The sequence below is a fragment of the Zingiber officinale genome, chromosome 6B (genome assembly GCF_018446385.1).
Source record: "Zingiber officinale cultivar Zhangliang chromosome 6B, Zo_v1.1, whole genome shotgun sequence".
NCBI lineage: Eukaryota > Viridiplantae > Streptophyta > Magnoliopsida > Zingiberales > Zingiberaceae > Zingiber > Zingiber officinale.
This window is the reverse complement of record NC_055996.1, coordinates 108,039,359-108,059,053: the sequence shown is the minus strand read 5'-3', so window position 1 is coordinate 108,059,053 and position 19,695 is coordinate 108,039,359. Positions and strand designations below refer to the sequence as shown.

Below are 19,695 nucleotides of genomic sequence, written 5' to 3'. Positions count from 1 at the left end.
ATCATATTTTCCCTTTTAACAAATTATGGTAATAATAATTAATATCTCAATATACGTTTATTTGGAGTAAATAGTTTTTTGATAAAAAAAATAAAGTAAAGGATAATAAAAAAGAAGGAATTATTATTAACATTTAGAAAAATAAGATATCGGTAAAAAATCTCAAAAAAGATATATATCAAATAAATTACTTGACTCACTGAACTCAATGTAGTAGTCCAAATCAAACTTTATTTTATTCCGCATAGCCTTATTATTATTCCATTACAACCTTGATTGTTTATTATGCGACACTCTCGAGTACGTTACGCAACTCTTCGTTCTCCTGTCGCGGGCTAAATATCGCTATCTCATTTCCTCTATTGAACTTGACTCTCCGAGCCTCCTCCCTTGAGATGCGGTAGGAGTTCATCAGCACCTCCACCGGGATTCCTCGAAGAAGCGATGCTTTACCCACAATATGGCTCGCCAACGCATTCTCGTTGGTCTTGAATGAAATCCACTCAAACTGCTCGCTCTGTGCCTTCTTGACTACTACGTGTTGCTGTGGGACCACCAACAGCTGTCCTTGCCGGAGCTCGCCGTCGAACACGGTTCGACCTCGGTGGCCCACCACCTGCAAGCGACCACTTCCCCTTACCACATACATGATACTGTGAGCATTGATATTCCAGTGAGGTGGTTGAATTGCATTCTGCATAGTAGTACAATTAAGAGAGACAAGAGATCAGAAAATTAGCTAGATGTCAGTGTTTAAATGCTTATACTTTATAGTAACGATGTGAATGATCGATATATATACCCGTCGAAGAACTCCTCTTTCAGCGCTGAGTTGGATGAACCGAAGGATGGGAAGCTTTTGGATGTTGAGGCTCGTGAGTCTTCCAGCGCGTGGATTGTAGTAGTCGGCGAGAGAGGGATTGGCAATGTTTTGTCTGTTCTTGAGGGTGCAGTAGGTTGCCCCCAGGGCGTAGCACAGACGGTGGGCGCATGGTATCTCTCGCGTCTCTTCTCTTTCCTCTCTCTCTTGCTCTCGAGCTTCCTGCTCGGCACGCCTCTGCGGTTCCAACGTTTGTAGCCCTTTCTCCACGCGAACAATGTCGCCTCTGTTGTCGTCGTTTAGATTTTGAATCTTCCTCACGACTTCCTTGTCGACTCCCAGAGCCTCAGCCAGTAGCTCGAGTTCGAAGCCGCTCAGGAGGTTATTCCCCTTCTGTTGCTGGATTCTCTCCTCTGCCTGCGCGCTTTGCTCTTGGGATCGTCTCTCTCTACCCGCCAATAGAAATTGCTAAACGCACATATTAATTATTAATTAAAATCATATTATGGTAAATTATAGTAAATTGCTAATTTAATTTGAACTGACTCTGTGTTGGCGATCGAGTTGGTTGGCGTTGCTGCTCGTGTCGGCGACAGCGATTGCGATGATAGGAACTTCACCGTTATTGTAGACCCAATTAGCGAGGCCGGCAGTGTATGCGAGAACATCGCCCTCTCGGAAGAATTGAACCTTTTGGTGTTCGTCCCTGAAACGTTGGCTCTGGCTTTCGACTTCCTCTTCCCATTGTTGCTCGAAACTTTGTCGCAGAGATTGGAATGACTCTGGGCAGCCAGGAATCACGGTTCCTGAGATACCTCTGCCTGCACATTTGCACGTATATATATACTATCAATGAAGACGACAATTCAATGTCATGGTACATAAATACTTGTAAAAAGAAGACAAACCTTGGATTATGTAGACCAGTTTAGGGGCATTGGAGTAGTAAGGCAAGACGAGGCCTCTTGGTTGAATGGTGCGCCGGTAGGCGACTACGCCGGCACACTGCAACTGCTCATGAAATTGGTCAAAGTACTCGGTGAAGCCAGCCTCCGACGGCACGCGGCGAGTAGGTTCGAGGGCGGCGAGGCGCTCGAGCTGGCATTGGCTCCGGTAGCCGAGACGACGTTGGCTCAACAACGGCTGGCCGGAACCCTGCTGGCCGAAGCTGAATTGGGCGAGAGAAGGGAGAAAGCAAAGAGCGAGGGAGAGGAGCAAGAGAGCCGTGGAGTTAGCCATGATCGGCAAGTGATTGAATGGTGCTAGCTGTGATGGAGAGCAAGGAAAGGGGGGTCTTGGAGCTATTTATAGGCTAAAAAGAGATGAAGAGGTTGGTGGATGGTTATATGCCTTGGACAAATTGAATGATTTGGTGAGAAGGAGACAATGTGCATCAGTTGTGAAGCTCAACCTCCCACTGCAAACAACATGTGACTATGTGAGCAACAACTAAAGCTTCAGCTTCTGCAACAAAATCATTTCGCAATATGGGAATTTTTTTATATAAAATATATAATAAGATATAAATTTAACTTTTATTTTTTTAAAAAAAAAAATAGAGGCATTTTTTTTGGACAATTATGATAATTAGGGCTCCTTGTTTGTTGGGCTTCATTTATGTCGGCTTCATGTTGGGTGGGCCGACGCCTTGCTATGGTTCCAAAAAAAAAGCAGAGGGAGCATTTGGTTATTTTCAAACTCACAGGGTGGCGCTCAGAAATAGGGAAATGGAGATTGGAAGATGGTGTTCACCGGCGTCGGCGTCGGCGTATTTTTCGTCCTACTCTATTTCTCCATCCCTCCGCCACCGCCTGGTCGAGTTCGTCCTCCACGCGACGTCGGTATCTTCTCTTCGCCCGACTCATCGGCCCTCTAACCTCGATCGATTCCTAAACCTAATCCTATTTTTCTTACTCTAAACCTAAAAGCAACTCCAGTGTCGTCCGATTATCAAGTACACCGCTTTAACTTTCTTTGTCGATCGATTCCTACCATCGCTTTGCAGGTATATTACTGGTTAAACAGTTGGCCCTTCCGTCTGTGAGTATCTCTCATTGGTCCTGTTCGGTCTCTATTTTCCACGTAGGAAAGCCCCATCGTTGGAGGAGAAGGATGGTGGGAGCTGGCTTCTTCGACCTGTCAGGGAGAGCAATTTGCAGCTCTTTTCCTTGGCCTCGATTTGGATTTCCAACAAAGTAAGATAGAATTCCTTCTCTCGGTTTCTAAAAAACCAAAGACTTCACTTTCTGTTTGTGGGGGAAAGTTGATCTTTTACCTTTTTCAGCATCATGTTGATTATGTTTCTCCTTTTGCGGGTTGCAGATTCATGATAGAAGCCCTCTTTCAGTGAAGAGTCTGAAGGCTTTGGGTGATAAGCTTATTATTGACCAGCATTTTACCACTAAGGATTTCGTCGAAGCTGTCAGTCCTGAATCCCGATTTAGCTGATCAGATAAGGTTTATTTAATCACGTTCATTGTGATTAGTTTTAGTTGACTTCATGTTTGCAGGAGTTGGTCTTCATGGAGGTATGGTTTTTCTAAGGGTTATAGGTCCTTCCATGTCAAAGGGTTCAGATTTGGAAACTGCTTTATAGGTGTCAGGATATGATATTGGAGCTTCAAATATTGCTTTCAATTTTTTAGAGGATCTGCTCATCCAGTTCAGGTACTATGTTGGCCAATGATAGTTTTCACAATATCTTTTATCGGAATTAAGTCATGATAAGTCACAACAAGGTGAAGTGAAAGCTAGTGAGTGTGTCAGATTTGATCTTTAAACAAATTCAATATAGCCTTTTAGCTTACATATACTATTCTATTAAGTTCCGGACTTTAAAAAGCATATTGGCAACAACCTTCAGATTGTATGATGCAGAGTTCATGAATTTTCTCATACAAACAGCCACTTCCTAGGGTCTACTAACTCCTTAAAAGAGGAACAAATTTGATTACAACTCTTCTAAGGTAGGTAGTAGGTATTAGGTTAATTTTCTTTCTTATTTGTTAGATTAAGTTTTAGGTCCATGTTTTCAATCTGCTAAAGCTGTGAACTCTGATAAATTTTTAAATTTATAACTTCACTTCAGATGGTATCATCTTATGCTGCAGCACACTTTCGAAGCTAGGTGAGCATGTAAGCCTTGATGCATGCATAGATATCCTAGATCTTCTGTATGAAACAGAAGAAACTTCCATGCTTTTCACGTCTCCTTGTTTGCTTGCATCCGCTGTCCTTGTGAGTTCATTATCTTATCAATGGAAGATAGTTTTCTTATCTTGGTATTTCCAACCATCAAAATCATTCTAAGCTATCTCACAGATTGCTGCATATGTCATCTGTGTTCCTAAGCAATGTTGGGAGTTTCCACTTATTCCTTGGGGTAAGTGCCATAAGTTTACTCTTTTCAATTTATAGTTTCTCGTTGCAGTCAACTTTCCAAGCCTTATATAATGCAAAGTCCTTTATCTACAGTGTTTACCTTTTTTTTGGTGAGGTAAATTAACTGTTTATTAGTGTTGATATGTCTGCAATAAACAGCTTTTTCCCTTAAATAGAATTGCTTCATTCTTAAATTCTTATGTTTTTATCTGTAGCTCCATTCATCATAGTTAATACGAAATTCATGATTGGTTTGGTTAAACATTTCAGATTTTGATTTACAGTCAATTTGGCATTCATATTGTTTACTCCATGGGAACTGGTGCAATGGTGTTGTTACTTGTGCTCCAACTCAAAGCTTATTGTGAAGTAATTGTGTCAGATTTCTTTGAGGACATTCTCTAAGATTTCGGTTACTTTAGGATCAGCATTGTTCCATTCTAAAGACATGTCATTTGAGCATAAGAACCACAGATTTTGTTTTTTACCTGTAGGTATGATTCATTATGTAAAACCTCATGTAACATACAACCAATCTTTCTGTATCAGAATTTATTCCATCCCTTGCTAGATCATAAAAGGACAGACAATCAAGGGCATAGAAAAGTCTATATAAACTTGGAGATGTTTTATGGTATCTACAAGATTTCAATTAAAATTTCACTAGTTCTACAATAAGCATGTATGAATATGGAAAAGAAAAAACCTGATTTCAACCTTGTTTTTTCAACTCAAGAATGGGCAATGATGTAAGTGTACTCATTGCCCCTTCACACTACCTCGAAATCTGTAACTCACTCTAGATAAAGCTGAATAACTGTAAATTCAAATAAGAAATGAACAAATCACAAACGTTGGTTAATTTATTTTCATGTAAAAACGTCTGTACTTATTTTCACTGGAAAGCTAGGCCTCGGTTTCATGGCAAAGTGACGAGTTATTGAAATGGCATCTGATGATGTATTGTATATACTCCATTAAGTTTTGCCTGATGCATGTTCAGTGCATTATCTTTCATTGTACAGTATATATGCAAATATGCACGGTCCATTTTGTATATGAACCATGTTCGGCTACAGTTATTGTTAATATGATTTGCACTTTGGTTAATATTTTATTGCCATTTGAGAATATCTGTCACCTTGTTGCAGTGAAATTTGTTACCAACTATTCAGAAGAAGAGATCGCAAAGACTGTGGCAGCAATTCTTGTCCATGTGCTAAAACCTGAGAAGGAAAAGTAGACCAAGAAAAGTCTTGCCCCAGTGAGGTTTTGCAAGGTGATATCGCAGCTTTGTGAATAGTGTCATAAATTCAAGTTCAGTGCAAACAACAAATACTAGTTATCAGCAAAATGGATATACTCTGAGGCATGGCAAGAGCCATGCTATTGGTGGCAGCAAGTTCTAGTGGCTTGTGTAAATAATTCTTTGACAAAGCTTATAAGTGGATTTCTCAGTGTAATGTAATGTACTTGTTGCTATTATCCTATACTTTGTATGATAAGTTCTTTTCATTACAAAGCAAGATGAGAACCCCAGCATTGTGGCTATCATGTTTCTATACGAGTTCACTTGTTCATTTCATTAATCATGTCAGCAGCAGAAGGTTCAAGTTGCAGTACAAGGAGAGCAACAAACTTCATCCTTACAGACATGGTACTTAGTTCTGCTATCTGGATTATCATTTACTCATTCTTTTTCTTGTTCGAGCTTCCTCTTTAGCTTTGTCCAAAATAATGTCGATTTGGTTTTTTCTCTTCAGTGACGGTCAATCAAATATTATCAAAGAATTAATGGCCACGGTTATACTTCTGCTCCTTGTGTTATCTCCATAGGTATCTGTTCAAGCAACAAAGTCCCAATCCTTCACTAGTGTCACAAAGCTGATCTCTTTGGAACTTTAGGTCATATTCATAGCCATAATCTTGACCTATTGAGGTTACGTTTGACAAGCATTAGAATGAGGCCTCAACTAATAATTGGTTAACACTTGTCCATCAGTGTTCTTGTCAAAGATAGGGATGGAAGTAGACCCGACCCCGGGCCGGGTCTGGCCCGGACCCGGCCCGGGCCCGTAACCGGGTCAACGGGCCGGTTGCCCGTTGACCCGGTTCGCCGGGTCGAACCGGAACCGGCAGTTCAACCGCAAACAAATTTTTTTGTTTTTAAACGGCTTGAACCGCCGGTTAACCGGCGGTTCATAGCCGTTGGGAGGGTTTTTTGGTTATTTTTTTTCAACGGTTAGGATCATTTGGCCGTTTTTTGATCAATGGTTATGATTTAGTGTCCGTTACTATCAAAACTCTATAAATAGAGAGCTCATTTCATCATTTTTCACACACATCTTCTCTACTCTTAATCTCATTTTCGTATTCTCTAATCTCTACGCGCTTTCATTTTCAATTACAATGGAAGGAGGCCGCGGAGGTGCATCATCTCGAGCTCGGAAGGGAAAACAAATAATGAATCCGCGGGAGGAGGACCCCAACATTCAATCCACCGATGATGAGATCGAGCATCTTCCGAATCCGACACCCGAAACACAAGGAAGTACCGATGCAATTACTTCTAAGGTTCGGGAACTTCCTCCTCTAAAGTCTTCTATTTTTACTAAACATTTTGAGAAGGTCACTCTTCCGTCGGGAGAAATGCATGGGTCGTTGAAACGACATGTAGAAACGAAGCACCCGACGGAATATGGACTCGACCGTTCTCAAACACAATTATCAAGATTTTCTTCAACTAGCGGTAGTACCGATTCCGGTTTATTTTATATTCGGATAATAAATTAAGAGAATCATTAGCTAAATTTGTTTCGTAGAACATCTTTCTTTTAGTTTTGGATCTAAATGCACATTTGAAGATTTTGTAAAGAATCTCTTAATCCATGTGCTAAACGTGTTCCTAGGACTACACTTACTCGTACAATTAAAAATTAGTAAAACAAGGAAAAAGAATTTAATTGATGAATTTAGTAAATTAGATAATAAAGTTTCTTTATGTTCCGATATTTGGAGTGATCATTGGCAAACACATTCGTATATGGGTGTGACTTGCCATTGGATCGATAACTCTTGGAATCTCCAAAAGATTATTAGCTTATAGAGGTTTTGATGAATCACATAATGCTCATAATATCGCACAATTATTATGTTTAATTTTAGAAGAATATGGTTTAACTCATAAAATATTTTCAATATCATTAGATAATGCTAGTTCTAATACCGCTTGTATAGATGATCTAAAATTTGTTTGTCAACCTATTATTGGAGGTTTATTTTTCATATTCGTTGTGTATGCCATGTTTTAAATTTATGTGTTCAAGATGGTTTAAAATTTTAGAAAGTTATATTAAACCAATTAGAATTGCAATTTCTTATTTATGGTCTCATCCATCTATAATGAAACAATGGGGTAGGTTTTGTAAAATTAATGGAATGAGACTAAAAATTTCCACGTGATGTACCAACACGTTGGAATTCAACATACCAATTATTACAAGATTCATTTCAATATAAAGAATTATTATGTTCATTTTTGCACAAAACACTAATGCTAATATATATTTATTTTCACAACAATGGAATATTTGTAGTAGTATTTGTGAAATTTTAAAAGTATTTAATGATGCAACCGAACAACTTTCCGGTGTTTATTATCTCAGCTCAATTAGTTTTAGAAAATTTTTCTAATATAGTATTAGTTTTAAATGAACATATTAATAATGAATCTTTATCTCCTTGCATCTTAGCTATGAAAACTAAATGGGAAAAATATTTTTATTTAATTCCTGAAATTTATTTAATTGCATTTGCTTTAGATCCTAGATTTAAATTAGAAGTTTTACAAGAAATGTTAACTTTATATTATGATGCTTTAATTCCAATTAAAGATTTTCTTCCCCTGATCCAAATTAATATTATATATAATGTTAGAATTTATTTATATGATATTTATAATCAATATTATGCAAAATATGGAACACAAATTAATATTTCTGAAATTCAACAAACTACTAGTAGTAATTTAAAACTTACAAAAGCACAACTCTTATTAAAAGAACGGACAAAACGTCCACGGGGATCCTCAAGTTCCACACAGGAACTTGAGAATTATTTTACGACTTCTTTTGATTTTAATGAAGCAGATAGCGAAAACTTCGATATCTTAAAGTGGTGGTCACAGAAGGCTCAAAGCTTTCCGTTCTCTCCGTGATCGGCAAAGAAATTTTTGCTGTGGAGCAGACGTTCAGTGCCGGCGGCAACATATTAGATGAACGACGATCAACTTTGTCTCCTGACTCATTGGAAGCCCAAGCATTACTGGACGATTGGACCAGAGCGGAGAAAAGAATCCAAGGAATGCAACTTTCAGATGACGAAGTTGAAGATTTTGATACTGAAGGAACAAATACGACAGGAACAGGAAATGGAAGTGAATGAAAATGTAAAAGGATAAAAATGTAAAAGAACTACGTGGGCTTTGATTCCCCTAAAGGGATACGTAGGCAACTTAAATAAGTGCAAGCCCTTTTTTTAATAAATTTTAATTTCTAATTTTTAATGTTTAATGTTTAATTTTTAATTTTTAATTTTTATTAACATATTAATCTTGAACCGTGACGAACCGTGAACCGAACCGTGAACCGGCGGTTCTGAACCGTGAACCGTAACCGTTTTGGGCGGTTAAGGTTAAGGGTCGACCTGCCTGGAACCGTCGAACCGGCGGTTCCGAACCGTCGAACCGTCGGTTCCGAACCGTGGTCAGGTCTAGATGGAAGCCTTGTAAGGATTATCATCTCCTTGTTCTGGTACAATGGAAATCATAGTAGCTGTTGCTAGATTTAACAACTAATGGGCGTCTGATAAGAATAACAAAGGAACCCTGTCATCAATGGCTGCTTAGATTAATACAGTGGTTTCTTAAGCTGTTTGCCAGCCAAACTGAATCATTAGAAAGATTGTGGTACACGTAGATTCTTAGGAAGACAAATGTGATTCTGCTAGGATTAGGATTCATCTCAATTCTAGATTACCTGAATTGTTAATTTAGATCAGTTGGTAGAAAATAGGAGAAAAAAATATTGATGGCAGGGATACCTGACTCATTCATGCTCATCCATGCACCTTTAGGATAAGATTCTCCATGACTGTCATTAAATTTGGAGATGCTTGAAACAATTTTTATTTGTATTTGTTGGTTGGTGAATGGATCATTGTTTCTTTTAATTCTTTCTTTTTTAGCTTCTTTCTCTATTCTGTTCTGGATTGCTCCATGGGCTGGTGCCAAGTCACATCTTCATTTTTCAGTCTCTTTTTTTAAAACAAAAAACACACACACAAAAAAAAAAAAATCCTTGCTCGCTGTTTTTTTTTCCCAATTGCAAGTGTGCAATTTGTATGCAAAATGAATCAAATGTCTTAATGGGATTCATATCATATGCATTTGAACATTCATTCATAATCTTTACCTAAAAACAGCTTTAATGGATTCACAAGCCTAATTAGGAAAATAAGATGATGCTTTGGTGCTCTTACTTGGAGATCAGATAATGCTTTGTTAAAATCATGCTTATGAAGTTAATAATCATCCACATGTCGTGGAATAGAAAGAACAAAAAAAGAAGAATAAGACAGCTAAGAAATAAATTTGAACAATAGACCCATCTCAGTCTGCGGTTTATACATAGCTTTCAATCATGTACTTAATTGTTAAATATTTAACAAATGCGTATTTAAACCCATAGATATTTATGAATATTCAATTTTAATGAAGAAAATATATGGTCATTCGTTACTCTCCATAATTTGTCATCTTACTTGTTACTAATTATGTTGATGTTGAATAATTAAAAAACGATTCCTGCTTCAGACACTCTTCTAATTGTTTATATATGAATCCATCAATTAATTTCACCTTGCTGATATTGATTTTGATAAAGTAAAATAATCATATTTATTTATATAGCCAGATTGACATGTAGAACGATGTGTCTGATTAACACGTTAGAAATACCGAATTGAACAATATCTAAGTTTTTAAATAAGTATTTTTAAAAATTTATTATAATAATCAATCATGTATACAAAATAAATCCAAAGTTAGTTCCCGATAGGACCCGAGTTGGTGGCAAATTGACGCAAGTGGATAGTCAACCCCACAAAGTATTACAATAAATTTAAAACAAGCTCATAAGAAAATAAATAAACTTAAATATATTAAGCATAAAAAAGAATTTATTCTCGTCCTGAAAGTCTGAAACTTAACTTGCTACTAACTCAATGGACAATAAACGTAAATTTCACCACCACATTTTAATTTCTTTTTATTTTTATTATTATTTTTTGGGGGAAAAACAAAGGACATGCCTTAAGGGGGCGTCTACGTTGATATATTATGAAATTAATACCTCATCTCATAAAATGCTATAATTGTCAAACATCACAGTATAATAACTTATTCTCATTATTATCTTTCATTATATTTTTTTTCTCCATCTAAATTGACATATTGTAACAATTACCCATATATGTTATATAATTATAGTAACTATAGTCTTGTAGCTACTACAATTGAGTTATCAAACAATTATAACAACTACGATTAGGTGCTACAATATGAAAAAAAATTAAAATTAAAATTATTCGGAGTTTCTAAAAAAGATTTAAACGATATTTTTTTAGCTTAAAATTAAGCTTTTATAGGTTTCACCTAATAACAAGATGTAGATATCTGAACAAGGTTTGATTTGATATATTATATATTTCATAATTCAATTCGAGTAAAAAATTATCACCTTTTAAAGTTTAAGATTTAATATTTACTTTATAATAACTACGATTTTGTAATTGTTATATCGTGCATGTTAAACTGTAAATTTTGAGAGATTATAATTTTTGACTCAGGTTTAATCATGAGATGCACAATATATTAAATCAAAATTTGTTCAGAGATTTTTGATTTGATATATTGTGTGACTGTAGTTGTTACAACTATAAATTTAACTTTAAGAGATCATAATTTTTTATTTGGATTGAACTATGAAATATACAATATATCAAATCAAGACTCATTTAGATCTTTGATTTGATATATTATGCGTCACATTGTTCAAGCCAAGTCAAAAGTTATGGTCTTTTAAATTTTATTGAGTATACATATTGTAATAGCTATGAAACCTTAGCTGCTACAACTACAAGTTATAATTTTAAGAGACTATAATTGGCCTACCATGCGCCTTGCCCTTTATACCTGTATTTACCTCCTTCTATATCCATGGGGCTGGCACTAGGGGGCCGCTAAGGTAACCATTCTATCTTTTTTTTAAAGAGACTATAACTTTTAATTCAGGTTAAACCATAGAATGTACAATATATAAATTGAAGATCTCTGAATAAGTTTCAATTTGATATATTATGTGTCTTGTGATTCAACTCGAATTAAAAGTTATGGCATCTTAAAGTTGTAGTATCTACGATTTCATAGCTACTATAACTGAGTTGTCGCACAGTTATAGCAACTACGGTTTCGTAGCTACTACAACGTATATGCTAGGTAATTTTTGAGAGAATATAACTTTTGACTCGGATTGAATCACGAAACACAAAATATATTAAATCGAAATTTTTTGAACGAGTTTCGATTTGATATGTTTTGTGTTTCATAGTTCAACTTAAATCAAAAGTTATGACATTTTAAAGTTAAACTTGTAGTTGTAACAACTACGATTTCATTATTGATACAACATGTATGTTGGATAAACTTTGAGATATCATAATTTTTAATTCGGATTAAACCACATGACATACAATATATTAAATTGAAGATATTTGAATGAGTTTTGATTTGATATATTGTGTGTCTCGTGATTCAATCTGAGTCAAAAGCTATAACATGTCAAAATTTACAATTTAACTTCATGTTCTAGCAACTTAAATGTTAAATCTTAAACTTTGAAATGTCATAACTACTAGGTTGAATTACTGAATATACAATATATTAAATCGAAACTTGTTCAATATCTATAATTTATTATAGGAATAAACTTGTAATGACCAGTTTTTAAGCTAAAAAATATCATTTAAATCTTTTGGAAGCTTTGAATAATTTTAGTTTTAACTTTTTTTCATATTATATCAGCTATGGAACTGTAGTTGTTATAATTGTATAGTAGCTTAGTTGTAACATCTATTATACCATAGCTGCTACAACATGTCGAGTTAGATGAAAAAAATAAGAAAGATAATAATGAGAATAAATTGTTACTTTATTATACAAGTTAATTGTGTCATTTTATATATGTGTGAAGCGCTATTTTGATAATAAATCAATATAGAATGATTATTTGATGATTCATTAAAAAAAGACGTGCCCCATGAGTTGGAGCAATTGATATCCGTATAGTGTTTGTTCTAATCAATCTTAAAATTAATTTTCGACATATGCAAAATGTTTTATAATATCCCTCACGATTTATTTGTTATATATTTTTATAGAGTATAGAATCGACGATACTATCAGTTTAGAGGAATAATATCACTTTTTATTGAAAAAAATAGATATTTTGTTTTATTTATTTATTATTATTATTTTCCCCCACTCTCAGTTCCCGTGACGTGTGAAGCTGCATGATCACAGAAAGACAAGTAAATACAGCACATTCTGAATTGAATGACCCGCTCAAGAAATATTCTCCTCTGCAATTCAGTAAAAACGAGCTTTTTTTTTCTAAACAAAAGATTGTTTTATATCTTCAAAAATAGTTTTTGAAAATAAAATAAAAACTCAGCCATGAATAAATAAATAATCTTCTCAGGCCTCAGGGTAGTTTTTCGAGGAAGAAAATGGCAATAAAAGCACCAAAAATAAATAAATAAATAATCCCCGTTATTTTTTTAACTCTCCCTTTGCTTGCTCGGTAGAAGTGTAGAAGCGAGTAGGGAGTGGAGTTGCTTCTGCTTTTGACTCGCCTTCGCGTTGGAGGCTCAAACTCCTTAAAAGCTCTTGCATTCCTCCCCAAAGTTGCGAGCTTGAGCCGCTTCTCTCCTCCTCTCGAGTCTCTCCGTCGCCACGCCGCTCGGCGTTGCTTGTTTACAAGAGCTGTGATCTTTTCTTGTGTTCTTACTGGTGCTTGGCCAAGAAGGGGGCGGAAAGGCATCGGCTTTGTCGCTTCTTTGCTGTGGAAAATTAAGGCGCGGGAAGCAGCGGTAATGGCAGGACTTGGTGTTCTTGGCGGCGTGCGGGCTAGTATCAGCTTGGAGACCACGTGCGGCACTTTGCTCCAGGAACTTGAGGTGCGAATCTCTTTCTATGCCTCACCGTGGTAACCATTTTTGCTCACTTTATTTGTTCCCGAAGCCATGGGAAACGGATTTTTGACTCTGCTAGGGTTTTAATGCCAGTGTTCTGGGCAACAACAGTTCGCCTGGTTGTTAAGACGAAACCCTAATGCAGAAGTGTTGGCTGTTAGGGTTTGTGAATGAAAACAATAACGCTTTCTTTTGTTTGTTGGAATACCTTTACTGATTGGTTCAGCTCAGTGCATGCTAAGTGCTTTAGTCTGCTTGCAATAACAGAAAATATGGACTGAGATTGGGGAGAGTGAAGAGGAGAAGGATCTGATGCTGTTGGAGTTGGAAAAAGAGTGCATGAAAGTGTACCAGACGAAGGTGGATGAAGCCCGGATTGAACGTGCGCGCCTCCATCAATCTTTGGTTGCCAAAGAAGCGGAGCTTGCATCCCTCATGGTATCACTTGGAGAACAAAGTCTGCATCTAAAGGTACTACTCTCTTCCTCGACTTACTTGTCAGCAACTGAAACAATTATCTTCCATCTTGGTAAAGACAGATTCATAGCACACCAGATGGATAGTTTAGTCAAATTATAGGATGAGTTGCTACTTGAATTGACTATAAGATTCTTAAGAGCTGGAATTGGCATTAGCATATGACAGTTTACCACTTGTCTCCAGTCAAGTATGTCAGTCTTCTGCTGTAGAGGGTTTTGAGTGGACTTGTAAGTGGAATGGTCTTCTAGTAAGCAGTTTGATACTTGACTCCTGCAAGAGTTGTCTAACCCTATCTCTGATGAAGGCACTCCATTCTATCTGTATGCACTGCTCCTGTAAGTCAAACTACAAACCTCACTGAGATTAGGATTTCTGTGCAATGGTGTCTAAGGAACAATAAAGTGCTATTTGAATAGCAAAACAGTAGTGGGGCCTGGATTATGTCTCCAACGAGACTTGGTTTTAGCTAGTGATCTATGACTATCAGGACCATATTCAAAGCTTAAACTTTATTATGTTTGACATCATTTTTTCCCCTCATAACCTACCTTTTAGATATTTATAGCCTTTCTATAGATAGACAAGTTAACTCAAGTAGGATCTGGGAGGAGAGTAGAGAAGATGAGATCACTAGTTTCAAGGAGCTCTTCTTCATTCACCAGCTTGTTTTTCCGGCAGGAAGCTGTCAGCCCTCTCTGTGGTTGGTTTTTGGTGCAAAATTACTTCTGTCCAAAACTATGTGGTGCGGCATTGTGATCATGCAAAGGAAGGGGAAAAGTCTGATTTCCTCTTCCGTTCCAATGCATCATGGACGGCATATGAGACGACGTCAAGGTCAAGTTGGGTAGCGCCACAAAATGTTCATCAACGTTGGGCTGTCAAGCAGCAAGGTTGACAAAAGGGTAAATTCATGATGTTACCCTTTCCTCTATGCTGCATTGATGAAGTAAACATGGTGATGAATTTTAAAGAAAATTGTAGTCGACCTTGAAAGAAAGTGATTCATTTTATTAATGATATTCTGCATGAAGTGTAATGGAGGGATAATGTCCATCTAGCCAGCCCCAAATAGTTGGGGTAACAGCGTAAACAACTTGATGACGATGTCAACTCAAACTAACTACAAATGTCTGGGATTATATTTATTACTTGCATGTTTAGCATTTGCTGATTTTTCTATGATATTCTGTATGCAGATAGGAAATCCTACATCGCTGAAGGAAAAACTTGGTCTACTTACCCCACTTCTGAAAGATCTCAGAGAAAAGAAAGAGGATAGGATCAAACAGCTTTCAGATTTATCATCTCAGATTGAGAAGCTCAACGCAGAGATTGCAGGATTTAGTCACCATGATAATGCTTCGGATAACGCTGTCAAGATTGAAGAACATGATTTGTCGACAAGGAAACTAACCGAGTATCAAGCAAAGCTACGGAATCTCCAGAAAGAGAAGGTATAGCTTAATTACGATGACCTTCTATCTGCCCCGATAACTCCTCTTTCCAATGGTCTTCTTGTTACAATGCTCTTACTTTAGCTTCATATTTCTGTGGTTTATCTCAAACCAAAGTTCCAAATACAGAAACATAGTTAATGCTTGCCAGATATAATATTTAGTTGTTTTGGTCCTATATATGTGGAAAGGAGATGAAATAACAAAGAAAAAGAAACAATGTGGATAAATAGTTATCTTTCAGATATAATTTGATTCATGAATATCTTATCTTATAACTAGAGTTCTTTCTAGGCATTATTTTGTTTTCAAGGTGACAAGTTAGGCCTTTACAAGTTCTGCTAATAGTGTATCATTGGATGGAGTAAATCATTGATGATTTTCTGAAAATAGAAAATGATCCACTACTATGGTTGGTGTATCACTTAATCTAATTAGATCTGACATTCTTGACCAAGTATTTGCTGCTGCCAGTCTGATAGGCTTCACAAAGTGATGGAACATGTAAATGAGGTGCATTCTTTGTGCGGTGTGCTTGGGGAGGACTTCAAGGTGATAGTGGAACAAGTGCACCCAAGTCTACATGAGATTTGCATAGAGCAGCCCACTAATATTAGTGATAGAACAATAAAGGGTCTATCAGAAGCCATTCTTAAACTTAAAAACGAAAAAAAGATTCGCACTCAAAAGGTATATAGAGTCCTGCAATTTCATATTTAGATAATCACTAGCCATATATCTTTAATCTATTATGGGGTGCAGTTGCAAGATGCTGCTAAAACACTTATAGAATTGTGGAACCTTATGGATTCATCTGAAGAAGAGCGAAGGCCTTTCAAAGTAATAACGAACATGCACGGATCTTCTGAAGTAGATGCTACGTGCTCGGGTGTGCTCTCAATTGAAACAATCAAGCAGGTCAGAGAGTTGTATTCTGATGTTATGCATTCTGATGTTACCTTGTTAAGCTGTTAAACTTTGTTATTTTCTTTTGACAGATAGAAACCGAGGTTGAAAGGCTTAAACAACTAAAAGTTGGTAGAATGAAAGAACTCGTCTTAAAGAAGAGGTCAGAACTAGAAGAGATATGCATAAACACACACATTGAACCAGATGTGAGCACGGCACCTGAGAAAATCTGCGCACTGCTAGATTCTTGTATGGAACCGTTTCTTATCTCTTTTAGCCTTATCAGGACACTTACCAGCATATATTTTGTCTAACTCCCAGCATGGATGGCAATTCTCTACATCTAGGTCTTGTTGATCCTTCAGAACTCCTGGTGAACATTGAGACACAAATTACAAAAGCTAAAGAAGAATTTATGATCAGGAAAGAAATCATTGACAGAGTAAACAAATGGCTGTTGACTTGTGAAGAAGAAGACTGGCTTGAAGAATACAACAAAGTTGGCATTTCGCTTGCCTACCATATAATAGATGGCCACTTCTGAATAAACTCACAATTGAAAGGTTCCTCTTGTGTGTGCAGGACGCCAACAAGTACAGTGCTGGAAGAGGTGCTCATTTGAATCTAAAACGGGCAGAGAAGGCAAGAGTCACCATCAGCAAAATTCCAGGTACTTGTTGGCTGAATCATCACTTTCCAAAACCATATATGATGCTATGAAGTAACTAATGTTGATTTTATGACACCTTACTTCTAGCTATCATGGACAATCTAATGAACAAAGTTTTTGCTTGGGAGGATGAGCGACATACAACATTCCTATATGATGGGGTAGGATGAATTTTCACTCTTATAAGATTTGGAAGGGAGCGGGTTTCCCTTTTTTATAACTTTTAAGTATTGTTTAATCTTTCTAGGTTCGCCTAGTGTCCATTCTTGAAGAATATAAACTTAAAAGACAGCAAAAGGAAGAGGAAAAACGACGATACAGGGTATAATCTAAGCCTAACATTTTCTCAATTAGTTCTGCTTGGTGCTGGCAAGTAACTGTCATTTACACAACAGGAGCACAAAAAGTTGCAAAATCTGCTTCTCACTGAAAAGGAGGCAGTTTACGGATCCAAACCAACTCCAAAACGCAGTAATAGTTTGAGAAAGAATGTAAATGGCAATGGCTTCATGACTCCTTCACCCCGGCGGATTTCTGTTGGCAGCGCAACTCCTGAGCTGCTCACACCCCGCTCACACTCAGGGCGTTACAATAGCTACTTCAAGGAGACGCGACGGCTATCCACAGCTCCATTGAATTTCGTTGCCATCTCTAAAGATGATGCAGTATCTTCATTTGCATCAGCCATGGGTTCAGTTACCGGGTCCCCACCTTGCAACTAGCCCAAGGTTTGTGGATTTACAAACATTGGCTCATGCATTACTAATTCTACATTTGTTGGCTAATCATCTACCTGTTGGTACTTAACATCTGATCCTCTCTTTGTTTTGCAGGAAGAAAGCTGCTTGGCTTTGCTTTGTCACAGCGTTTGGATTAGAGCTAATGACTTCATTTGTATTTTCTTACAGTAGGTTTGCTTTATTAAGATTAGTTGAGATTCAAGGTCGGTTGGTTGTAAAATTTACTGGTTAGAATGTGGATATAGGAACTAACTTTGAAGTATTCGTTAATCTTTGTGGCTGTTGGTGGGGAACATTCATGTATGTAGATAGTTGTTTAGATTCGACATTCACAACATCAATGCTCCTCGCCTCTGATAGTTTTCTGTTATTGGTCAATATGCTTGATTATTACTCGCTGAGTACAGGTTAATTTACCTTGCCAATTATTGTGAATTTAAAGTTGTATTTTGTTATGAGAAACTGTTTATATGTATAGTAAAAATATTGAATCTTATCATTTTGTGAAAAATAGTTTTTATATAAATATATTTTTTTCTAAGTTCAATACAACTATATGTCTATTTGAGTATACTTGTGCTCCACATATGTGCAACACAACTATAGGTTTATTTATTTATTAGAAAATGATATTTATTTTAAATATAAGGTTCTTAACGTGTTCCATGCAATGAAAAATTTGCAATCAATCATAGATTTTGATCTTGAGCTCCCTTTCGTCCTCTCTCTCATTCTGCTAAAAAAAAGGTTGTTCGTCCATGGATGAACTCCACATCACTTATCCATGGATGAACTCTCCCCATTATTTCTTTAACTCTTTGTAATTGACTATGAGCTTCCTTTCACCATCCATCATTGAGTACAAACGTCTCTTTCTCCTTTGTCATCAATTATGACTTTCTTTTACCCTCGATTGTGAGGCCTATCTCCGTCAACCACAAGCCCTCCTTTGATCCTTGTCCTCTTGCCATTATTTGTGAGCCCCATTTCATCCTTCCCCAATTATATCATAAGCCCCCTTCACTTTCTTACACCATCAAAGACAAGGTCATCTTCATCTTCTACATAGAAGAGGTTGCATTGAAAAGGTAATATATATATAAAATATTAGTCTCTATGATAATTTGCTCTATAAAATTTACTTAATTTTATTTTTTTGATAACACACCATTTTAAATGATACAGACAGATCCAACATAGGAAGAAAAGTTGCCCAGAACATAAAACAAACTACAATTTATTTCGTTATATCATCATCATATTTCATCATCCAAAAACTACTGAAATAAAGAAGAGCTTTATTTCCTCTTGTTGATCTCCCTCTCTTCTTCATTCTACTGCCAGTCCAGCATGTCCAAATTCTCTATCAGTCTTTTCTCATTGAAACTTTTCACAATCACAGTCTCCTTATCTATCATACAAACACGAGTCGTTCCGAATATATAAAAAAAAATAGCATTAATTATGTCACAACGTTTTAAGATAAATGATTTCAGTCTTTAAATATTGGATTTGTTATTGCAATGCTCATAAATATTTGAGTCACCTTCAATTGGGGATGCCATGAACATGAACATATAGATTATGGCTGTGTCAATCAAACAATTGAAACAATCGTTTAAGTTTAATTGAAACAGTTGTTTAAGTTTAACTTGATTTTTTTATATGAGATTGAGCTTTGTTAATTTAATCCATTGGTTCATTTACAAGTTAGCAAACTTGATCTTGCACATAATTAAAATTTTTACATTTCTAAACTCATTCGGTGAGTTAGTAACTTTGATATTCTAAGATTATTTATTTCATTATAAGAGGTTTTTTTTTTTTTTACCATTTATAAGTTTGATAAAAGATAATGAACATTTATAAATTTTGTTGGTACATATTGTTTATAAATAATTTACAATCTTTGTTTATTATATATGTTCAAAT

General features: G+C 36.2%; 3 protein-coding genes across 5 annotated transcripts; 2 read left to right on the top strand and 1 right to left on the bottom strand.

Annotated features, from left to right (window-relative positions):
* Positions 1 to 255: 255 nt before the first annotated feature.
* Positions 256 to 2,069, bottom strand: LOC121990513 (cocosin 1-like). Its single transcript, XM_042544630.1, has 4 exons — positions 1,729 to 2,069; positions 1,367 to 1,641; positions 803 to 1,288; positions 256 to 694 (listed from the first exon to the last, which is right to left on the bottom strand). The coding sequence occupies exons 1-4, from the start codon at positions 2,057 to 2,059 to the stop codon at positions 284 to 286; spliced, it is 1,503 nt and encodes a 500-aa protein (XP_042400564.1). The 5' UTR covers positions 2,060 to 2,069; the 3' UTR covers positions 256 to 283.
* A 432-nt stretch (positions 2,070 to 2,501) lies between these two features.
* On the top strand, positions 2,502 to 5,716 carry LOC121988788 (cyclin-J18-like). 3 transcript variants are annotated; one of them, XM_042542443.1, is made up of 9 exons: positions 2,502 to 2,661; positions 2,749 to 2,825; positions 2,907 to 3,015; positions 3,143 to 3,241; positions 3,331 to 3,348; positions 3,417 to 3,487; positions 3,931 to 4,057; positions 4,142 to 4,202; positions 4,472 to 5,331. In XM_042542443.1, exons 1-9 carry the CDS (start codon positions 2,548 to 2,550, stop codon positions 4,567 to 4,569), a joined length of 774 nt encoding a protein of 257 aa, XP_042398377.1. In that variant the 5' UTR covers positions 2,502 to 2,547; the 3' UTR covers positions 4,570 to 5,331. The 3 variants fall into 3 exon arrangements, with proteins under 3 accessions (XP_042398377.1, XP_042398378.1, XP_042398379.1); XM_042542444.1 differs by lacking the exon at positions 4,472 to 5,331 and adding an exon at positions 5,353 to 5,716 and having other exon boundaries at positions 2,503 to 2,661; XM_042542445.1 differs by having other exon boundaries at positions 2,510 to 2,661; positions 2,758 to 2,825; positions 4,472 to 5,334.
* A 7,389-nt stretch (positions 5,717 to 13,105) lies between these two features.
* On the top strand, positions 13,106 to 18,133 carry LOC121988787 (65-kDa microtubule-associated protein 6-like). The gene is made up of 12 exons (XM_042542442.1): positions 13,106 to 13,495; positions 13,778 to 13,981; positions 15,187 to 15,444; positions 15,919 to 16,134; positions 16,207 to 16,362; positions 16,443 to 16,602; positions 16,701 to 16,852; positions 16,936 to 17,023; positions 17,111 to 17,184; positions 17,271 to 17,345; positions 17,419 to 17,751; positions 17,857 to 18,133. Exons 1-11 carry the CDS (start codon positions 13,412 to 13,414, stop codon positions 17,743 to 17,745), a joined length of 1,794 nt encoding a protein of 597 aa, XP_042398376.1. The 5' UTR covers positions 13,106 to 13,411; the 3' UTR covers positions 17,746 to 17,751; positions 17,857 to 18,133.
* The last annotated feature ends 1,562 nt before the right edge of the window (positions 18,134 to 19,695 follow it).